Raw genomic sequence first — 20,890 nt, forward strand, 5'->3', positions numbered from 1 at the left:
ATCTTTTTTTTTATGATAATTGTATTGTCAAGAGAATTTTTTTTATATCTTCTTTGAGATGAGGGAAATCTACACTAGTCTGCTCCATTATTTCTATCAGATTCCCATTCAAAATTTTCTGCCGCTCAAGCTCGTCATTCAATGCTGCTTCGGATTTATGAAACATTTTGTATTTTCCCTCACGGACTTTCTGCAGCAGTCCTATTTTCCGCTGTTTTCTCACCAAGCACTCGAGTTTCTACGGCAGTTAAATTTTAAATTTAAATATAAAAATCTATGATTTAAAAATAATAATTAAAATTTTTAAATTTACGTGATGCTTCATAAGTTCAGCTTCGGAAATTTGTCTATCAATTTCCCATATTTCGTCTTCATAATCTTTGAGTAATTTTTTATTGTCATCAGTTTCTGTGTCAAGTCTATTTTTCTCAGCTTGCAATTCTAGAATTTTATTATCCAGTGATTTATTTTCCTAAAAAAATTTTTCTATATCAGTATTTAAAATTAAATCAAAGTATAATATTACAAGTTATATATATTTTTTTTTATTTATCAGTAGTAATTTTAGTAAATGTAATCTACTATAAAGTTTCTACCCGGCTAATTAATTTAAAACTTAAATCCCAATGGCGCCAAAGGTTCAAACTTCCCTTTACGATTTCTCTTCCGTGATTAGCGCGTTCTCCAGAGGTTTAAAATAAAATAAAAAACGAGTACATTGGGTCCAAGCAAATATCAAGTACGTTTACAAACAATTTAAAGTGTAGAGAGTAAAAAAATCTACAGTAAACATCAAGATGTTTATAGAGGTTTAAAACTTTAGGGTTGTAATTTAATTTCACTCTCGAACAAAAAGGTAATTTTTGGGAATTTTTCTAAGTAAACTAGTGCACAGAATGTTTTAATGTTTTAAGGATATATTTGTGGATATATAATAAATACATGATCAAATTTTTAGAGCAAAAAATTGAAAATTCGGTGAGTTATCCGCAATTTCCCGAGGTTACAAAAAAGTTCCCTCACTGCTGCGGTGATAGCGAACTTCGCAACACGCGAAATAAAAAAAACCAAAAATTAAACTAGAAGATATTGACCGTATCGTGACCCACGATCGAAAAAAAAAATTTTAATTTGAAATTCGATCGGAAAACTGGAGGTTCATTGCATGTAAAAACATAAAAAAAAACCGGAAATAAGAATCAAATCGATCGGATGATTTGTCTTCGAGTTAAAACTGCAGCAAATTTGAAATTTCGCATTAATGGTGCCCCTTGAATATTAAAAAAAATTTCTTACCTTGTTCATCTGTTTGATTTTCATCCTTCGTCCCTCCATCCGTTTTTCAAACATCACCTGTTTGTTGTGACTTCCTCGTGAACTTTTCTGCTCCTTTGCCAAAGCTGCGTCCATAATCATTTCCCTCCGCACAACGCAGTGCTCCATGTCTTTGATCATCTTCTCTTGTACTTTCTTCAGATAAGACAATCTCATCTCCATTTTATGTATCTCACTCTTCATGACAGCCACCTCGCCACCAGGGTTCTGCTCCTCTTTAATTATTCTCGAGGTATCAACAGCCATTCTGACTTTTTTTTCCCACGAAAAATATTCCGAATGAGCGTCACGTAATTTATCTTCCAGTAAACGTTTATCTTCCGCCAAATCACGTATATTATTTTTGAGTTTAATAAGCTCAGTTTCTTCATCCTCAAGTTTTTTCATAAACTCATCCTTGGTAATTAAATTTTTATCCTGTAGTTGTTCTTTCAGTTCCTTCTGTTCCGCAAGAACGGCATTGGTTTTAAGCAGCCGCTGATGAAGTTCATTCATTCGCCTGTCAATATTTTTTTCCGTTTTCTTTTCATTATCCAGCAGGTGCTCGAGTTTTAAATTTTTCTGCTCCATTATCATTATCTGCTTGCTCAGACGATTGATTTCATCAAGCTGCGCATCTTGCTCTTGAGTCAGTCTAATTAAAAGACTTTCTTGACGCAGCCACTGCTGCTGAGACTCCTGGTTTTTACCGTCAAACTCCTCGATACTTTTTTCCAACGACGCTATTTTAATGTCCTGCGGCGCCATATCAATGTCACCGTCCATCAAACTAATCTCGTCTATTTTTTTATTAAGCTCAGCAATTTGTTTCTGCTTGCGCTCAATCAGTGAGTTGTATTTTTCAATCTGTCCCTGTATGTCAGTCAATTCTTTTTCCCTTACACTATTGCCATGTACTAACTCCTTCAAATGTTCTTTTCGCGTAGAAACTTCACTTGTCAGTCTCTCAAAATTCAATAAATTTCTTCCATACTGATTTTCCATTTGAATCATCGATAATTCTAGTTGATTTACTGTCTCTCTCGTATCGCGCAATACTTTGGTAAGACTTCTCACAGCTTTATCTTGAATAACTTTGTCTTCGAGCTTCATCAGAATGTCATTCTCCAAAGTCTTTCGTTGATTCGCTAATTTATCGAGCTCTTGATCAAGTGATTTTTCTTCGTTTTTCAAACCTTGACATTCCTAAATAAATAAATAATTAAAAATGTTTATTTATATTAAAAGTAAATTTTGAAGAAACATTGGAGCATATATGGGAATGTGAGGAAACACACAACCAAATAGACCGCATACTGTCAATTAAAATTAAAGAAAGATTCATGCAAAGCAAGCAAACAGAGCAAGCAAGAGAGAGAATGATGGAACTAGGAATAGGAGAGCCAAGCAGAGAAGTCATAGAGTACGCAAGAAAATTCGAAAGTCTAGCCAGGAAAAAGACAAACGAAGCAAAAGAAGTGTAAATAAATAAAAAAAGTGATAAAAAGAATAAACCCAGATAGCATTCAAGTCCGAATGACTGCTTTACGATGTATTTTTGAAGAAGTCTTCAAGAAGTCTTATAATGACTTCTTAAAGGTGTCATTTTTAAGAACTCTAAATTAAGAGTTTTTGAAGACTTCATAAATAAGACGTCAGTTTTGTGACGTCTTAAGGTATTCTTTTTTTAACTTTTTTGAAGTCAAAATGAAGTCAAAATTAGGAACTCCTTAAGACGTCATGGTAAGTTCATTCTGAAGTCTTATTTGCGGAGTCAGAAAAAAGAACTCTTTGAGAACTCTTTTTAAAGACGTCTTACTGAGTTTGCTAGGTGGCGCATTCGACATCTTGAGAACTTCTTAAAGACTTCTTTAAGATGTTGATGAGACGTCCAAATCATAAATAGGAACTCATTCAGAAATCATCAAGACGTCATTTTGCTATCTGGGAAGCTAGTCAGTAATAAGTCAAAATAGAGTAATTACAAGTATAATACTATACACCCGCGAAAACTTGGGAACAAATTACACTAATTTAGTATGAATGATTGTAAAAGTGATAAATCAGGTATGAATGACATCAATCAATGTAAATAAGTGAATAAACTAAGACTAAAACTAAGAATAAGGATAAAAACTGTAAAAAAACGGAAGTTGTACAGTGAAATGCAAATAAAGATTATTATTAAAAGTAAATTTAAAATATTTACGTAAGAACAAGATTCAAGTTGACTGTCATAGTAATCAATATGTTTTGCAAGCTTATCAATTTTATATTGCATCCCTTCAGCGTTATCTTTTTGCATCTCGTAGCCAGCATCAGCACATTTGACTTCTTCCTCAAGTCTTGCTTTTAATTCGGTTAATTTTTCATTGTTCTCCATTTCTTTTTGTGTATCTTTCTTAACTTTCTCCATTCGAGTTTGTAAAGTCCTGAAAGATTCTCGCATGGTTCTAAAATTAAAGTAAATAAATAAATAAATCATAATAATAATTTGAGTATCACTACCATGAATAGACACAAATTAAAGTCGACTAACGATACAAATTTAATAACAGTAACTAATTCCATCAGAGGTATGGCTGGAAAAATTTTAAATTAATGAATTAATTAATTAAAATAAATTATTTACGATCGTTCCTGCGATAGTTCATTAAAAACTTTATCCCTCTGTAAAATACTGGCAATGACACCATTCCAGGCATCCATCAAATCTTTTCTTTCCCTGTGAAGTCCTCCGAGATCTGCGTCTGCGTCAGCGATCGTCTGAATAACCACCGCCTTTTCTTCATTCTTTATTTCCATTTGTTGTTTCAAATCATAAATTTCTTTTTCCAGCTTCCATACTTCCTCCGAAAGTTTCCACAGAATATAATCAGCTTCCTGTTTCTGTCGAATCATTTCTCTCTCAACTATCGCGTCTTTTTGCGACTTTCGTTCGGCCACAGCCAAATGATCAGATATCTCTTGTTCATACTCAGAAAAACGTTTACACAGCGACGACGTGCTTTCAACTTCCCGCGAAATTTCTTCCGCACGTCGATTTTCTTCTTCAGCTTCATTTCGTACTCTATTACGCATGTCTTTTAGCTCAACTAAATGACACTCTTTTTCTTCACAACTTTGTTTTATGTCTTCCAATGACTTTCTGTATTTATCTACCTCGGTTTGTTGCCGTGATATTTCGCGCTGGGCTTCATACATCTCAAGACCTTTTTGCTCGCGTTTTTTATTCGTTTCCTTACAAGAAACTTTCTGAAATAAAGTTAACAAATAATTATTTTATAATTATGTAAAATACTTATTATCAAATACTCACAAGTTCATTTATTTCTTCAGTTAACTTATTATTTATTTTCATAAGATGGGCTCTTAGTGTTTCCTGAAACCGTTTCATCAAAGGGTGATCTGGATCAAGAACTTTTAGAGACTCTGGAGACTCTTCTGTTTCATTCCAACTGTTGGTTGATAATTTATAAATATCTTCATCTTGAGAAATACTTTCACTTTGCATTTGTACTGCAGCCATTTTTATTTTTCTTCAATAAATAAAACAAAATTCTTTCCTTAACTTTTTTATCAAGAGACTAAAGAGAATAAGGACGAAATTAAACAACTGGCGGTTTCCATAGATACAAATTATTAAATCGATGCGTGAATAACAATTATCTGCACCTGTTGCAATCGCGAACTCACATGTAAAATATGCAAGTGTACCAATAATTATTAAAAAAAAAAATATAAAAATAGTAAATCCTCATTAATAAATTATAGATGGATCAAAACTAATCATGAAAAAAATTATGAGGATTAGCATAAAAAAAGCGATACAAATTATAAAATCATAAATTATTTTATTGCTACAAAGTCTATAAACGCATTTTTATAAAAATGATTTATATTAAAGTAGAACAAGGTAAAATGGTAAGATATTTTCCCTCAAGTTATTAAGATTTATCAGACGAAGTTGATCGAGATATTTGTGTTCGCTTGATCCTCGCGGCATTCTCTTGAGCTGCGCGGGCAGCCGCGTTGGCCTTCATCACTGCCATTTTAGTGTTTTCAAGATCGCGTTTAGCTTCTCGCGTTCTTTTTGTCAAATCATTGAGTCGTCGTCGTGCAGCATTCACCAGCTGTTCTTGTTCAATCAGTTCATGACGAGCTCCCTGCGATGCTTCATTTGAAACTTCAACGTTTTTCGTCAGCGTACTCAGAGCTTTATTAAGAGTTTTGTACTGAAAAACAAAATTAAATAACAATGAATGAGGGCCAGTTTTTCCGGGGTTTAAATTCAAATTGCTAAATATTTTATTACTTCTTCAGCAGTTTGTTGAGCAGCGATAACAGCGGATTTAACTAAGTCCTTAGATCGACGAATCGAAGCTATTTCTTCATCGACAACAGCCTGAGCTTCTTTGACTTCTTGTTGCAGCTGCGTTACTACTGACATCTTTCCAATGAGAATCGCTTCAGCAGCTTTTGCAGCAGACACCGCTTTGTCAGCCAGTTGTGATTTTATCTACAAGTATTAAATAAAATAACGTAAAAAAAATTAATTAACATTTGGAAAATTATGGAAAATTTTAACCTGACGAGAAGCTTCTGCCGCCGCCGCATTTTGGATGTCCGAAGCAGCCTTAGCTTCTTGCGCAGCTTCTTGAGCGATGTTAGATGCCTTGTTCTAGACAAACAATTTTTAAAAATTTACTTAAAAAAATATATATATATGTATTTAAATTTTTTCTCGAGCATATCTGTTCACTATTACGTATTACAATCGATACGTATCTTATTTAATGCTCAATAAAATTTACCTCACCTCACCTGACTCTCGTGATTCTCGTGCACTATCAGCAACAACTTTTATCGTATTATTAATAAAAAAGACAATAAATAATACACATAGCATTCTCATATTTCAAAAGAATGCTCAATGAAGACAAGTTTATAATTTTTTTTTTATCAAACATTTAATGACGTTTGTTATCGAGTATCATTTGTTTCTTCATAGCCTACTAGCTTCACAAATGATCATACTCATGTTTAATGACAAATCTAAATGTTTATTTATTGCAATAACAATTTATAAAATTAATTATCATGTCAGCGGTTCGCACTATTAACTTTAGCTCTGGCAGCCCGAGCGAATTCTTGTGCTTTCATAGCGACATCCCGTATTTTCGCAAGATCCTCTTGCGCGATGTGGAGACGATCGACTAAATCTTCAACCCGTTTTTTCGCAGCCTCCAGTAGGTTTTCTTTGCTCGCCAGCGATCGCTTAGCTCCCTGCACTGATATGTCCGCATTCCTTAGACTTGTTTTAACCATTTTAATGGCTTTCGTCAACATTTGTAGCTAAAAAAATTTTTAATTAATTAATTTTCTTTATTTATGATCAGCACTCGAGGTGTTAATTACAAACCTGCTGTCTCGAATCACGTGCTACTCGCATAGCTGCATTGGTACTTGTCCTTACTTGCTCGAGTTCCAAGCTCCCATCTTGGAATACTATTTGCGCTTCTTTAGTTTCTTCTGCCAGTTGTTCCAGCAGAGCTATTTTGCCAGAAAGTGCTGCTTCAGCAGCTTTTGACGCACGTATCGCTTTATCCGCCAGTTGAGTTTTTACCTGTGGAATTAAATAAAAAAAACATTAACAATAAATTGAACCAAATTTTTTTGTAACTAGGTACAACCTGATGAGCAGCCTGTTGAGCAGCAAAACCTTGGGCTTCAGATGCAGCCTTAGCTTCCTGAACAGCTTTATTCACCATTTCGCTTGTCCTCTCCGATGGGTCTCTCTTCTCAATCCCTCCGAAATTATCATCCCCGACATTACGGAGCCGCCGAATTTTTTCATTCCCATGGAGCTTCAAAATAATTAACAGACATTTATTATCATTGATATTAATATTCAATAATTTTATTACATCTACTTACTAGATAATGATCATTGCTATTATTATTATTGTTTTTTCCCCAAGCACGATTTATTGTTCCGTCCTGCTGCGCTCCGGCTCCTTCAGTACATTTTAAATTCCCAAATGTCAGCGCAACTAGAAACATATCAGTTTATAAATCAATGTTCTCATTACACTATTAAGCAATCCATGAATTGTTACTCTTTTTATATATATATTTATATAAATATATAAATATATGCTGGTGTGAATCATCTCGGTTACCTGTGTAAAGGGCCAGGAGATACTGGATTTTTCTCCAGCGTCTTCGTTTCCTCATGACATCAAATTGACGTCTCCAGATGTCATAATTTTTTTTTATCAAATCTGAAGTCAGGCGTAATAATAATTTTTTTTTTAGCTGCTAATTGTTAAGTAAAGATTATTAATTAGGATAATTTATAATTAAAAATATGTACAGAAAGAGGAATATAGCAATGACATGAAATTAAATAAATCCCCTTATAGCAGACAATAAAAATTCATGTAAGCGTGTAAACTATGACTTAATCATCGTGTACTTGATACCTTTTAAGCTTTTACTCATTCTATATATTTTAGCTTTATTATATTATTATAATGAATAATATATAATTAAATGTATAAGGTCCGTGTGAAAGTAAGAGCAAAACGTGCGTCATCAGACAAACGTACTCGGACCTACGGCAATTTATAAACTTTATTCTACTGAATAAAATAAATAATACATAGAATTATTTAATTTATTACTCGTTCTATAATTAATTTATAATAATATATACATGTATTACTCTAGATATTAAATATTAAAATTACCCAGATATTGTTAAATAATTTTTTTATTTAAATTTTAATTAAGAAATCGAGTCGAATTCATTTGTTATGGATTTTTTAAAAAGAAATTAATTTTTATCATTGTACTTTTTTGTCATTTCCTAATACTTTCTACGATTTTCATGTCATGATATGACTTTTTATTTTTAATCTCAAGTATTATCCAACTTATATACAGATATACATTTTTTTTTTTACTTATACGCTGTACAAAATTGGAATAAATTCGTTGTGATTACGGATTTCATTCAAATTTGAATTCACTCCGCCATTCAGAGTTCTGGAGTTTTTAAAGAGATCCCGAACACGGGGTAAATCGGGGGTTTATTTTCCCACCGGAGTTTCAATTCAAAATAAACTCCGGAGTGAATTTTACTCCAAGGGAATCAAATAAATAGACAGTCATCCGCTCACATTTACTCCGATTTTAATCTGCGTTCACTCCGATAATTTTTTACAGAGTAACCAGACTTGAGGTGTAATGTTCAATTACATCGATTATACGATTATGTAACAAATAAATTTTCGGGTGACATTCTACTGTAATTTCAGAGATGTAATTGTAAGAAATAATGGGAGGTCCATTTGCCACAATAGCAAATCCCTTCCGTAGACCAAATGAACTGGACCAGCGGGACTATAAGAACTCCCAGGATCGGCTGGTTGTCTATCAGTTCGTATTAGCTCTCCATGTGAAAGGACAGATACATTTTCTTGTAATTTTATTATATTTCGTGACAATATTTTAAGTTTTCTCTACTCAGTTACAATGTAAGTTATTTTATTCGCTCATAATAATTATCAGAAATTTATAATTTTTATTACAAATAATTAAAAACTCATTACGATATTTTTTAAAATCATAATTAATTTTAATTATTAATATTTTATTTACATTAACAATTTAATTTTTTTTTAATAAAGACATTTTTTATTTTTAAATTTATTTAATTTTTTTTTTGAGTAAAAAAATTTTTATTATTTAAATTTGAGATTAAAATCATCTGATAGTTAATTTAATTACTGTCTTACATTAAAAAAAAAAATATATATATATATTTATAATCGATATTACGAAATTAAAAATATAAAAAAAAATTAGCGTACTAGTAATCGGTATAAAAATTACAAATGTGAAATTAAAAGAGATAAAAAAAGTCTAGTTAACATTTACTTATTTACAAGTTAGATAATTAGTTAAAAAAATAAAGATTTATTAATCTCGATTATGTCTACGTCAACTCAATAAATCATTAAAAAATACTATGTAATTTAAAAACTGGTTATAAAAATATCAGATCGTAATATTTCCAATATTAAGTCAATTACCTAAACGATTAGCGAACTGGTCTGCAATTTTTTTACTCCTACGAATTTTCAATAGAAAACGCCTTTCTACGCTACTAAAAAGTAATCGGTAATGAAGGTCGTGTGTACCAATAATTCGAAAGGATCATGAGTTATGATAAGAAAAAAAAAAAATATGTAATAGAGAATAAGTGATACATAAAATAGTTAACGCAAGTAAATTCCCATGGTGGTTTAGTTTATGCCTTTTCATTATTCAATACCTCGGATAGTTGTAATAAAAAAATATAAATAAATAAACCGGGCGTTTACTCTCGCTAAGAACGACTTTCAGAGCGAAACGAAACAAGTAATAGCGAGTGTGGATATACGCGTTTTTAAAATGTTCATATATAGAATAGATATGTAGATATATATACATATATATATATATATATATATATATATATATATATATATATATATATATATATATGTCTACAAGTAAGTAAATGTACTTGCAAATCGTGGGTACGCCTAACTAAGAGATTGAGATAATAATAAGTCACGATCAGCACGAACTTAAGGTATCGGCTTTGATGTGGACCAACACACCACGACTTTGGCTGTCATTTAAACTTGGACATGTAATAATATCTATGTACTTGTACTTGTACTAGTACTTTTACTCCTACATTGTTTTAAATACTTATTAGGTAATACCGATAGGCGTGGTCGCGAATAGAGAACTCGTTGACGTGAAAACAGTTCAGAAAAATTTATTCAGCATTTAATAGTCGGCAGTAACTATTTTAATTTGCGTTTACGTTAATTATATTAGTTGATTGTTTAGCAATTAAGAGAAGAAAGTTATGGAATTGTTTAACAATTTTAAAAATAATAAATTAATTAATGATTGTTCAATTTCGATAGTTAATTAAACTAAATAGTAAACCGGTAATCAACAATTCCCTCTAATTTATTTAGCTATTGCATCATTAACGTGATACCAATTACGCATGAGTAGATTTGCTTTCGTCGCACTGTTGTGTCTCGATGTCATGAATTTGAGAGATCGGTTACGAGTTAGCGCGAGTTTTGATTACTTATGTATAGACAATGATCAGTTATTATTATTGGTATTGTAGATAAAAAAAATATGAGATTACGGCATCATCGATCCTTGAGCACGAATGATTTTATTAGATCAGCGATAGATTGGATAATAGATTCCATAATTGAACGGGATATGGATGACTGACCATGCGGTTATCATAAGAGAAATTTATTGAGAATTCGGTGAAATTATTCCGGAATCCGTCGCTATTGATTTCTATTAATTTAATTTTATTTGTTTTATAATTATAATTTTATGTTACAGAGATACAAGTGAACAATGTTCAGCATACTTACGTTGTGTCTGGTGTGTACGAGTGTAGTGCTGGGCAATCCTGCTGGAAAGCAAGGAAAAGAATCTCGCAAGGCTCGTGAATATGTCGAGAGCTACGATCACGGAAATCACGGCGGATACGCTTTTTTGGCTGACTTGTCAAGTGCCAAGCTCGGTAAATACGACAGCTACTCCGCTCCATCTCACCCAACTCACTACAAGACAGGATTCAGCGTTGGCGGAGGTCTAGTTTCCATTGCACGCGGTGCTGCAGACCAAGCACGGACTCAAGTCGCAAGCCAGCACTCAGCTGCTGGTCAAGCTGCATACACTGCCAAGAACACATTGGCCCAAGCAGCAGCCCAATCTGCCGCAACTGCAGCTGCTGCACTTGCTGGAAAACAAATAATTCTTTCAGGTCTTGAGCAGCAATCTCGTGACGCTCATGTTGCCGTCGATGGTGAAAAGATGCAGCTTCAACAGGCAGCAAGAGCTGCAGCTGCTGCTAGAAATGCTGCTCAGCAAGCTATGCACCAAGTCCAGGTAGCCACCACTGCTTTGAATGCTGCTCAAGCTACATCAGATCATGCTGCTCAAGCTGCCGCTGAAGCAGCTGCTGAACTTGCTGCTCAAACTAGTATGGTTGGTCAGGCTAAAGCACGTGCCCAAACTATTGATGAACAACTCGCAGCAGCACGTCTTGACTTCCTTGCAACTCAATCCGCATCAGACAAAGCTGCCGCTGCCGCTCAATTGGCACAAAATAACGCCGCTGCAGCTGCAGCACATGCCGCTGAGAGTGCTGCTGCTCTTGCCCCATTACCTTCTGTTGCTGATGAAGAAGATCACCACCACAACGACCACTACGACGCCCCTCATCATGACGGTCACCATGATGGTCATCACGACGCTTCTTTCCTTGTTGAGCAGCACCAACCAGAGCCAGCTCACGGACCAGTCCATGGACAAGTCCACGGTGTCGCTCATTTACAACCAGCTCATTATGCTGGCGATCACCACGATGACTCTTATGTCCTTCACAAGAATGCTCTCCATGCCCAACACGCTGGTCCATCTTACGCTGACTATGACTACAAAGGATACAATTACTAAACGATCAATAAGTAATACCATGTAAAATTTATTTGTACAGATTTGATACTTTGGATTTACAAAAATTAAATAAATTTTTTAGCGCGCCATTTTAAAATTTGTTATACATTTTATTTCATTCCTATCCATCAACTGCTACAATTTCCCAAGTCATCCATACGAAAAAATATATATCTGGGCCAATCTGCATATAAACGACTTATATAAAAATATATGTCTCATATATGCAGAACCTTATTATTAAAATAAATAAATTTGCTACCAAATACGTCAGTCCACTTGGATTTTTTATCAAAATCAAATTCTACTAAAAAGTGACTGAATTTTCTGAAAAATTCCATTTACTATCAACTTTCATTCATTTTCTATCAGAAAAATCAATAATGTTCTTACAAAATTTAACAAAAATTAAAACTGGCCCGCAAAAAATATAAATTTACTGTCACTGTATTTTACAACTCAAAAATTTAAGTCCCAATCAAAAACATATTAAAGTTAGCCGACGTTTAATAATTTTTAGATTTTCTTTTAGACGGCAAATTTAAAAATTTGAAAAAATTGCACCTGTAGTTTTTAAAATTTGCTACATGTGCATATTTTTAGTTTTCATTTTTTCGTAATTGATTGTTGAAAAAAAAAATCTGAAAATTTTGAATCGTCTGCGAACTTATGATACTGAAGTCAGCAGACGTGTAATAATTTTTGGATCCTTTTTAAACCATAAAAAAAAAAATATTTGAAAAACTTGCACCTGTAGTTTTTAAAATTTTTACACGTGCATATTTTTAGTTTTCATTTTTTTGTAATTGATTAATTGAAAAAAAAATCCGAAAATTTTGAATTGTCTGTGAACTTCATCATTCAAAAATTACCTCCTTACTGCCATCTAGGCGGGATTTTCAAATCACCAGCTTACTGGTTATCAACAAAAAAAATTTCTGCCTTACCATTAACCTGCCATGACATTTAATTAATTTATATATTATTTTCTAACCATTTAAATAAATACTGACTCATACGGAAATGAACTCAGCCGTGATTTCACCGAAATTTAAAAATTTATTTTTTCAAACTCCTCAGTGACCCAGGATTGAATCAGTCGCCAGCAAGTTCTGCGATAATCAGCTGTCTCATTGGCTGTAGAACGGACTGTAGCACAGCGCGTATGTATTATTACCCATATTCATATAAATATATATATATTATACATGTATGTATAATTCGTGGCTGGTTGGTTTCTTTTTTTCAGTAATAAAAGAATAGTAAGCAAAGCAGTGAGCCAGGAGAGAGCTGCTCGTGAGTATGACAAGAAAGAGCTAATGTACAGTACAATACAACTGATGACTCGAATGAGCAGTTCAGTATACAAGTGAAGTTCATTGAAATCTGTACCGACGTGTTTATGACAGTCCCGTGATATCAGTAGTAAAAAATAAACGTGGTGATAAATTTAAAGATTTAAAAACAGTTACCGCTGCCTCAATTCATTTCCGATGTTCTTAACATTGGAGGCAAGTCGCCATTGAAATAAATTAACAACGTCCGGTCGAGTGTCTTGAGTTATTATGTTTAAATGTATACATGATATATATTAAAGAGAGCAACAAAAGTTTATAAAGATTTATCAAGGATGAAGGTTGAAGGATAATTGCGAGGTCGTGAGAGAAACAGGAAACTGGCTATCAATAATCGATTGATACGCTCAGCTAACTTGTAAACTATAATCTTCAAGTTTAATATATATCTATATATCTATATATATGTATATGTATATGTAACAATTATTATTATTAGAACTGGTGGCTGGTGAATTTTTTTTATTATCAATCTGTGAATGAGATAAAAAATTAAAGTGGCCTTGACAGTTTGAGAAATGACGAAACAGTGATTGGTTTTTGGTTCGTTTATATAATAATTATATTTTAAAAAAGAGTAAATAACTTTTACTGGTTGCTAATATATCATTTATTTGCGATAAGGTTTTGTTGAAGAATAAATAAATAATGAGTTCAGTGTGGAAAAGATTACAGAGGGTGAACAAGAGAGCTGCCAAGTTCCAGTTCACTGTCTCTTATCATGAACTTACTCTAGAGACAACGTCTAAATGGTGAGATAAACTTTCTAAACAATAAAGATGTCGTAATTTGTTTTTTATAACCTGGTTATTTATACTTTAGTTTTAAAGACAAATAATAATAATAATTATGTTACTTGATCTACTTGAGAATTTTTTTTTTTAAATTATTTAGGAGACCCAATAAATTGAGTGTAGTCTGGACAAGAAGAAGTAGAAGAGTCAGCTCAGATCCACTAGAATGGGAGCCTTGTTTGAGCGACCCGATGATTGGAGTTGTCAGCTGGGCTGTTCCTGACAATCACACGGTGTCTGTGACACTGTTCAAAGACCCACGTACTCATGAACTTGAAGACAAGGACTGGACTTTCGTCGTTGAAGACGTAACATAAAATTTAGACTCACAAAATAATATTTTAGCAAATAAAATAAATAATTTATTAAAGCAGGTTTCTTCAACGGGTAAAAGAAGACATGTCGCTGCCACAAACATAAATATGAAAAAATATGCGACCCTGGAATCAAGTCAGCAACAGCTCAAATTAGATCTCAAACCAACGTCGAAAAAAATAGTTCGCGCTACGTTGGAGTGCACGTTATCATGCGTATTTCTACGAGAAGGCAAAGCTACGTAAGATATATTTATGTTGCTTATAATCTGTAACCTCTCGTTATTTTTATTTAACTCAAGTATATCATGACCATAACGATCATGTTACCCATCTGTTTATGTATCAGAGATGAAGACATGCAGAGTATGGCCAGCTTGATGTCAGTTAATAACAACAGCGATATCGCGCCACTAGATGACTTTGATAACGAAGACATTCCCGAGGATGTTGAAGAACTGTCGCTGAAAAATTTGGACGAGATTCTGGACATTTCGACCCAGTTGGACATGATGACCAACAGCCTGACAGAGAATGAAATCCCGAGCACTCCGATAAGCGGTAAATTATTTTATTACAGCTCTCTAACGATCTGTGTAATTAAAATTTGATCAATTGTTAAGATAATAAAGTAGGTAATTACTATTATTATGGTTATAATTATCGTTTCAGTGGCCAGTTTGGTAAAAGACGACGCAACTCCAGTAAATGATCAAGTAAACGTTACACGTGATGTCAGTTTGACGGCGATTCCTGATAATATCAAGGACAGGTCGCCTATTAAAGATGAAATCGCCGTCGAAAACGAGTACGTTTGTTTTATCATCATTATTATTTTCGAGTACAATAAAATATCTAGCACACGTTCTACTTAAATCGTCCGTACTGATGATTAATAATAATAATTATAAGTAATTTTATTTATTAAACTTTTTAAATTTTAAGTAAAAACGCTTCGATGAGATCCAAACTACAGCCGTTGGACTTGAAAAAAAATGAAACATGCGCACCCCGTATGCGAGAAATAACACCAGGTCAAGATCTGTTGGAGTGGTGTAAAGATGTTACGCGGAATTATTCTGGCGTAAAAGTGACAAACTTAACAACATCGTGGCGTAATGGAATGGCATTTTGCGCAATAATTCATCACTTCAGACCTGACCTTATGTAATTATTTACAACTATACTATTTATTATTAAATTTATCTCTTTGTCGCGTAAATTTCCGAGCATACGTTTTCTTTTGTGATTTAAAATTACACTACGGGATATTTATATTTTAAATTTATCGTTTTTCAGCGACGTCGATTCATTGTTGCCGCATGACGTCAAAGGTAATTGTAAAAAGGCATTCGACGCGGGGGAAGCACTCGGTATTCCACGTGTTATAGAGCCAGCTGATATGGATATACTAACTGTACCGGATAAGCTAGCGGTTATGACGTATTTGTACCAATTAAGAGCACATTTTACTGGTCATGAATTAGAGGTAAGACATTTTTCAATGCCCGCAAGTAATTAAATACTTATTATTATTATTTAATAATAAAAATTACGTGTGCGTCTGATTAAAAAAAAAAACAACAGGTTCATCAAATCGGTAAAACTGCGGACGAGTCATCGTATATGATTGGTAGGTTCAATACGGATAATAATTCCGAGGTGAGTGTCCAATTATTCGGTCAGGAGATAATAAATATGCGTAAAAAAGAAAACATTGAGCAGAGAAGCAATAAAAGTGCTGATACGAACACAAACAGACGATCAAATCCATTTGATTATAAAAGAGATGATAGTTGTGGTGAATCGTTTAAAAATAAACTACATCTTAGTTTGAATACTGACATTCAGGACAATGAATCAGGTAAAGATAAATCACCGTCTAGTGTAAAAGACGTCAAGGACATTATTCTCGCAAGTTCTAAAAGTATCCTTGGAAAAGTTTTGTCACCGACTAAGGAAAAGTACACCAGAGAAAAGGTTTGTCGATAATTTAAATTATGTAAGATTGGTAATTTATATTTTATTATTATTATTATTATTTATTAATTAAATAAATACAGAGCAAATCACCACCGCGGTCACTTCATGTTCAACAACGGCCAATTCTTATGACGAGACGTCAATTAACAGATCCATTTGGATCTGACGACGAAGAAGAAAATATTCAAGTTATTGATGACAAGTGGTCTCAATCGATTTCTATCACCAAGTCACCGACCTCACCTCGAGACGTACGAATTTATAATTACATTTATTTTCATGATACTGAAGTTAGCAGACTTCCGATAATTTTTAGATATTTTTAAAACAATAAATTATTTTTAAAAAATATTTTTTAAAATTGCACTTATAGTTTTTTTAATTTTCTACATATGCATATTTTTTTTCTTTTTTTTTTAATTAAGTTGTTAAAAAAAAAATCAAAAATTCTTAATTGTCTGCTTACTTTAGGATTATTTATTTTCACTATTAGTTTAGAAAGTTTTTTATTTTTTTTTGTTTGTTTTGGTTTGTTTTTTAAATGTAGGAGTTGATAGATCGAGCTATACGAGCAAACTCCGAAGGTCCTCGTGGTCTATCTCCATTGCACGGCGAATTGCGATCACAGCATGTAATTGTCTAGACACTTTTTATTTAAATTCAAGTACAATGAGACTTGTTCTTTTCAAAAAAAAAAAAAATACCAAATTAATATTTAAAACAAAAACAATAATGTCGTATGACTTTTATTTGTTGAAACAGCCGCTGGTCACTCGACATGACGAGCTGAGAGAGCGCGCAAGGCAGCTTTTAGAGCAGGCTAGAAGTCAGTCTAAAACATCAGCATTGTCCTCGCCAGTTTCGAGTCCCGTTGAAGTGAGTTTTTGTTAATTATTAATCTCTTGGTACAGTAAAAATAATTATAATTACAATTATTATTTTAGTCACAAAATGAGGACGACCGGCAACAGCAGCTGCGTGAACGAGCACGACGGCTGATTGCCGAGGCACGTATGGGTGTTGTTTTAACACCTAGTCAGCTTGCTGATGATAATAATAGTGATAGAAGATCTACCGATGATCAAAATAATAGTCCAAGACGTAGTATGACTCCTTCGACACCCGGAGACCGCCTGAGTATAAAGGCAGGTGTTATTTTATTTTTAAATGTGTTAATAATACACGTAATGATATTTAACAATGGGTACTTTTTATTTTTAGTCTGAGTATAATGGAAATATACTCGCCAATGCCAGCGCTATCGATAACGATAAGAAAACTAATTCTCCAATGTATCCTTATAATAAAATAATTGAAAGAATTTCTCCAGATAAAATTAGTCCAGAAAAAAGTCCGCAGACAATTAGAGGGGTAAGAAAATATTTATTTATCGATAAGTGAATTGATGTATCTATGAAATAATTTATTTTTTTCAGTTGGGTAAAGATATGACGACTTATATACAAAATGAATTGGAGGCATTGGAAAGAGAGCAAAGTCAAATAGACATACAAGCGGCTAAACTTGAAAAACAATTACGAGCCGCTATGGAGAGTGATAATGAAGAAGACACTGAGCGACTCATGTCACTCTGGTTCACTCTCGTTAATAAAAAGAACGCCTTGTTAAGACGGCAAATGCAACTTAATATTTTGTAAGTAACTTTAATAAATTTATTGGTATGATAAATTATTTTTTCTTGTTGTAAATAAACTAACGATTTATTTAAAAATATATTAATAGAGAGAAGGAGGACGATTTGGAGCGACGTTTTGAATTATTGAATCGTGAATTACGCAGCATACTTGCTGTCGAGGATTGGCAGAAAACAGCCGAGCAGAAAGTCAGAGAAAATCTCCTACTTGAAGAACTGGTTTCGATCGTAAATAAACGGGACGAATTGGTCCATCATTTAGATACGCAAGAGAGAGCGTAAGTTTTTTAAATAATTTTTATTTTTATCCTCGAGTGCTTTTTTACGTACCGCTGATATCGGAGTTAATAAATTTTTTTCCCGCAGAATTGAAGACGATGACGAGATCGAACGTGACTTGTCACGTGCTGGCTTGGCGCAGCGGAATAAAAATTGCGTGATACAGTGAATAATGATAACTAGCAATAACTATTTAATTTTTTTTTTTTTGCTGATGGAGTTGCCAAAGAAAATGATAAAATTGCGTTGCACGATCCGCGATGTGTTAGTGATTAATTTACGATATTAAAAAAAAAAACTCATTTATAAATCGGTGCGGTTTAATAATTTTATAAAAGCAAACTTTTTTTACCTGCTGTTGCTTGTTCAAAGGCTTTAGTTTGCTCACTAAGTTATTTTATTAATTATATGTAAAGAAATATAGACTTATTTTTAGTTAGTTAGTTAGTAAGTAATTAATAAATAAATTAATTAATTTTAGAAAAAAAGTAATAATTGAAACACTAACGGATTTCCGCGTAGGTTGTTTAAACTGCGCGCGCAGTATAATAATTAATAAATAAAGTTTCTTAATTAGTTAGTTATACTTTTAAAAATATATATTATATATAACTGGTGGCAAGTTAATTACCCAGTATAAAAATAATAATAAATTCGTCCGATAAACTTTAAAAACACTCGGTAAGTTATAATATTTATAATAATAATCGACATACTCAAGTCTGTGCCATAAAATCGTCATGTGACAGATCGATTTAAATAAATGGCATCCGTGTAGATTTTGATTATCGACATTTAAAATAATCGAAATAATAAATTTATTTATATTTTTCATTGCTCACAATTTAATTTTTTTCTACACATGATGACTGTTGCTAACTGACTGTTAAAATTTTTTTTAAATATTTTTTTTTTATAGTTTATTGATAAGAAAAAAAGTAAATAAATAAAAGAAAGAAAGAAAGAAAGTAATAAAGTTATAATTAAGTATGTATATTTTGCTCTAAATTTATTGTAAGAAAAATATTAAGAGATGGAAAATATTTTTTTAATTTGCCTAATTAATGTGTTGACTCACAATTTATGCCAAATTTTTTAACATTGTTAATTCGTTGTAGTAAAAATTAAAAAAAAAAAACGTACAAGTATAAAGATGTAGAGTGAAAAGATAAATTAGTGCTGACATTTTGCTGATTTTACCTTCACGTGCACTATTACGCAGCCTTTTTAATTACGATTTAAAAAGCTTCGATAGTAAATGCGATATTTATTGTAAAAATCATACGAATGTAATTTTAAATTCCAGTATCGATATTTGTAATCATTTTTTTCTGGCATCCGATCCATTGCACAATTTTTTTATCGATATTTTATAAACCCACTGGTTGCATCTTCAGATCTTTAAGGTCATTCTCAGTCAGTGTCTCTCACTTTTTAAAAATTTTAACCAATGACTCGACTGTCATAAGCGTATAAAAATTTTATCAATTAAAAAAAAAAGTAAGACAATGATCCTGAAGTTAGCAGACAATTAGTAATTTTTGGATTTTTTTTTCAACAAATCAATTACAAAAAAATGAAAACTAAAAATATGCACGTGTAGAAAATTTTAAAAACTATAGGTGCAATTTTTTCAAATATTTTTTTTTTAGGCTTATCGTCTGAAAAAAAATCCAAAAATTATTAGATGTCTGCTAACTTCAGTATCATGTAAGACATTGGGGGCATTCTCAGGTAGTGCCTCCCACTTTTTTAAAATGTTCAATGAATTCGAACACGACTCGCACATCCCTAAAATATTAATGATAGTAAAGTTAGCAGACATTTGAAATTTAAAAAATTTTTTTTAACAGATAAATAATGAAAAAAAAATATTTATGAAAAAATGCACATGTCGGAAATTTCATAAACTATACGTGCAATTTTTCAAAATATTTATTTTTTTGTTAAAAGAAATCCAAAAGTTTTCAAATATCTGCTGACTTTATGGTCATAAAATATTATCAATAAAAAAATTGTGAAAGAGATCGGGGATGAGCCAGAAAAAAATTTATTAATTTATCAAAATATTCATGGTTGTATATATAAATATATACCCAAGTACGACACCTATAAGACAGAAGTTTTCATGCTGTTTTTTGACCTATTGATCAGATACTGAATTTAGCCGTCTAATTTTTGGACTTTTTTTTACAAAGGACAAATTATCAAAAAAAATATTCAAAATAATTGCACTTGTAGTTTTTTAAATTTTCTACACGTGCATATTTTTAGTTTTTTGACTCGAAAAAAAAAAATCCAAAAATTTTTGTCAACTTCAGGATCATTAGATAAGGCAGTTGACAAAGCGATCAGAAATTTATGTCCCCGAAAAAATATCTGACAGAAACTTGACATGAATGACAACAAAAAATAAATTACAAATAAATCATCAAAATTTTTTAATTGACAAATTTCCTATGACTTTTAGACCAACACCTGTACCTTATTTATATTTACAAAAAAAATTTGGCTTTGAGACAAAAAATAATTCGTCATTCATTTAAAAGACATCTTTAAATTATCTCTGTACTACTTGGGTATATATTTGTATGCTAATATAAAAAATAACAATAATAAACATTGTATTGGAATTTT

At 32.3% G+C, this 20,890-nt stretch overlaps 4 protein-coding genes across 8 annotated transcripts; 2 read left to right on the forward strand and 2 right to left on the reverse strand.

Moving 5' to 3' along the window:
• Nucleotides 1–10: 10 nt before the first annotated feature.
• LOC130666385 (coiled-coil domain-containing protein 40-like) lies at nucleotides 11–4,870 on the reverse strand. The gene is made up of 6 exons (XM_057467333.1): nucleotides 4,634–4,870; nucleotides 3,947–4,569; nucleotides 3,524–3,767; nucleotides 1,297–2,520; nucleotides 314–472; nucleotides 11–238 (listed from the first exon to the last, which is right to left on the reverse strand). Exons 1-6 carry the CDS (start codon nucleotides 4,841–4,843, stop codon nucleotides 11–13), a joined length of 2,688 nt encoding a protein of 895 aa, XP_057323316.1. The 5' UTR covers nucleotides 4,844–4,870.
• Nucleotides 4,871–5,175: 305 nt separating this feature from the next.
• Nucleotides 5,176–7,817, reverse strand: LOC130666426 (uncharacterized). Of its 3 annotated transcripts, none has more exons than XM_057467410.1 (7): nucleotides 7,497–7,817; nucleotides 7,252–7,367; nucleotides 7,008–7,181; nucleotides 6,737–6,940; nucleotides 6,139–6,669; nucleotides 5,903–5,995; nucleotides 5,788–5,833 (listed from the first exon to the last, which is right to left on the reverse strand). In XM_057467410.1, exons 1-5 carry the CDS (start codon nucleotides 7,549–7,551, stop codon nucleotides 6,418–6,420), a joined length of 801 nt encoding a protein of 266 aa, XP_057323393.1. In that variant the 5' UTR covers nucleotides 7,552–7,817; the 3' UTR covers nucleotides 5,788–5,833; nucleotides 5,903–5,995; nucleotides 6,139–6,417. The 3 variants fall into 3 exon arrangements, with proteins under 3 accessions (XP_057323396.1, XP_057323393.1, XP_057323394.1); XM_057467411.1 differs by having other exon boundaries at nucleotides 5,794–5,833; nucleotides 6,129–6,669; XM_057467413.1 differs by lacking the exons at nucleotides 6,737–6,940; nucleotides 7,008–7,181; nucleotides 7,252–7,367; nucleotides 7,497–7,817 and adding an exon at nucleotides 5,176–5,549 and having other exon boundaries at nucleotides 5,630–5,833; nucleotides 6,134–6,409.
• Nucleotides 7,818–8,762: 945 nt separating this feature from the next.
• Nucleotides 8,763–11,990, forward strand: LOC130666850 (tol-Pal system protein TolA-like). Its single transcript, XM_057468168.1, has 2 exons — nucleotides 8,763–8,855; nucleotides 10,753–11,990. The coding sequence occupies exon 2, from the start codon at nucleotides 10,768–10,770 to the stop codon at nucleotides 11,872–11,874; it is 1,107 nt and encodes a 368-aa protein (XP_057324151.1). The 5' UTR covers nucleotides 8,763–8,855; nucleotides 10,753–10,767; the 3' UTR covers nucleotides 11,875–11,990.
• A 914-nt stretch (nucleotides 11,991–12,904) lies between these two features.
• On the forward strand, nucleotides 12,905–20,704 carry LOC130667134 (EH domain-binding protein 1). Of its 3 annotated transcripts, XM_057468620.1 has the most exons (19): nucleotides 12,905–13,037; nucleotides 13,124–13,587; nucleotides 13,669–13,772; nucleotides 13,854–13,981; nucleotides 14,124–14,331; nucleotides 14,395–14,579; nucleotides 14,687–14,898; nucleotides 15,010–15,145; nucleotides 15,283–15,504; nucleotides 15,637–15,826; nucleotides 15,925–16,317; nucleotides 16,401–16,571; nucleotides 16,868–16,951; nucleotides 17,083–17,196; nucleotides 17,265–17,465; nucleotides 17,542–17,691; nucleotides 17,757–17,974; nucleotides 18,064–18,252; nucleotides 18,341–20,704. In XM_057468620.1, exons 4-19 carry the CDS (start codon nucleotides 13,878–13,880, stop codon nucleotides 18,420–18,422), a joined length of 2,859 nt encoding a protein of 952 aa, XP_057324603.1. In that variant the 5' UTR covers nucleotides 12,905–13,037; nucleotides 13,124–13,587; nucleotides 13,669–13,772; nucleotides 13,854–13,877; the 3' UTR covers nucleotides 18,423–20,704. The 3 variants fall into 3 exon arrangements, with proteins under 3 accessions (XP_057324603.1, XP_057324606.1, XP_057324605.1); XM_057468622.1 differs by having other exon boundaries at nucleotides 12,906–13,037; nucleotides 13,124–13,772; nucleotides 14,398–14,579; XM_057468623.1 differs by lacking the exon at nucleotides 16,868–16,951 and having other exon boundaries at nucleotides 13,124–13,772.
• Nucleotides 20,705–20,890: the final 186 nt, after the last annotated feature.

The sequence above is a fragment of the Microplitis mediator genome, chromosome 4, assembly GCF_029852145.1.
Source record: "Microplitis mediator isolate UGA2020A chromosome 4, iyMicMedi2.1, whole genome shotgun sequence".
Lineage (NCBI taxonomy): Eukaryota > Metazoa > Arthropoda > Insecta > Hymenoptera > Braconidae > Microplitis > Microplitis mediator.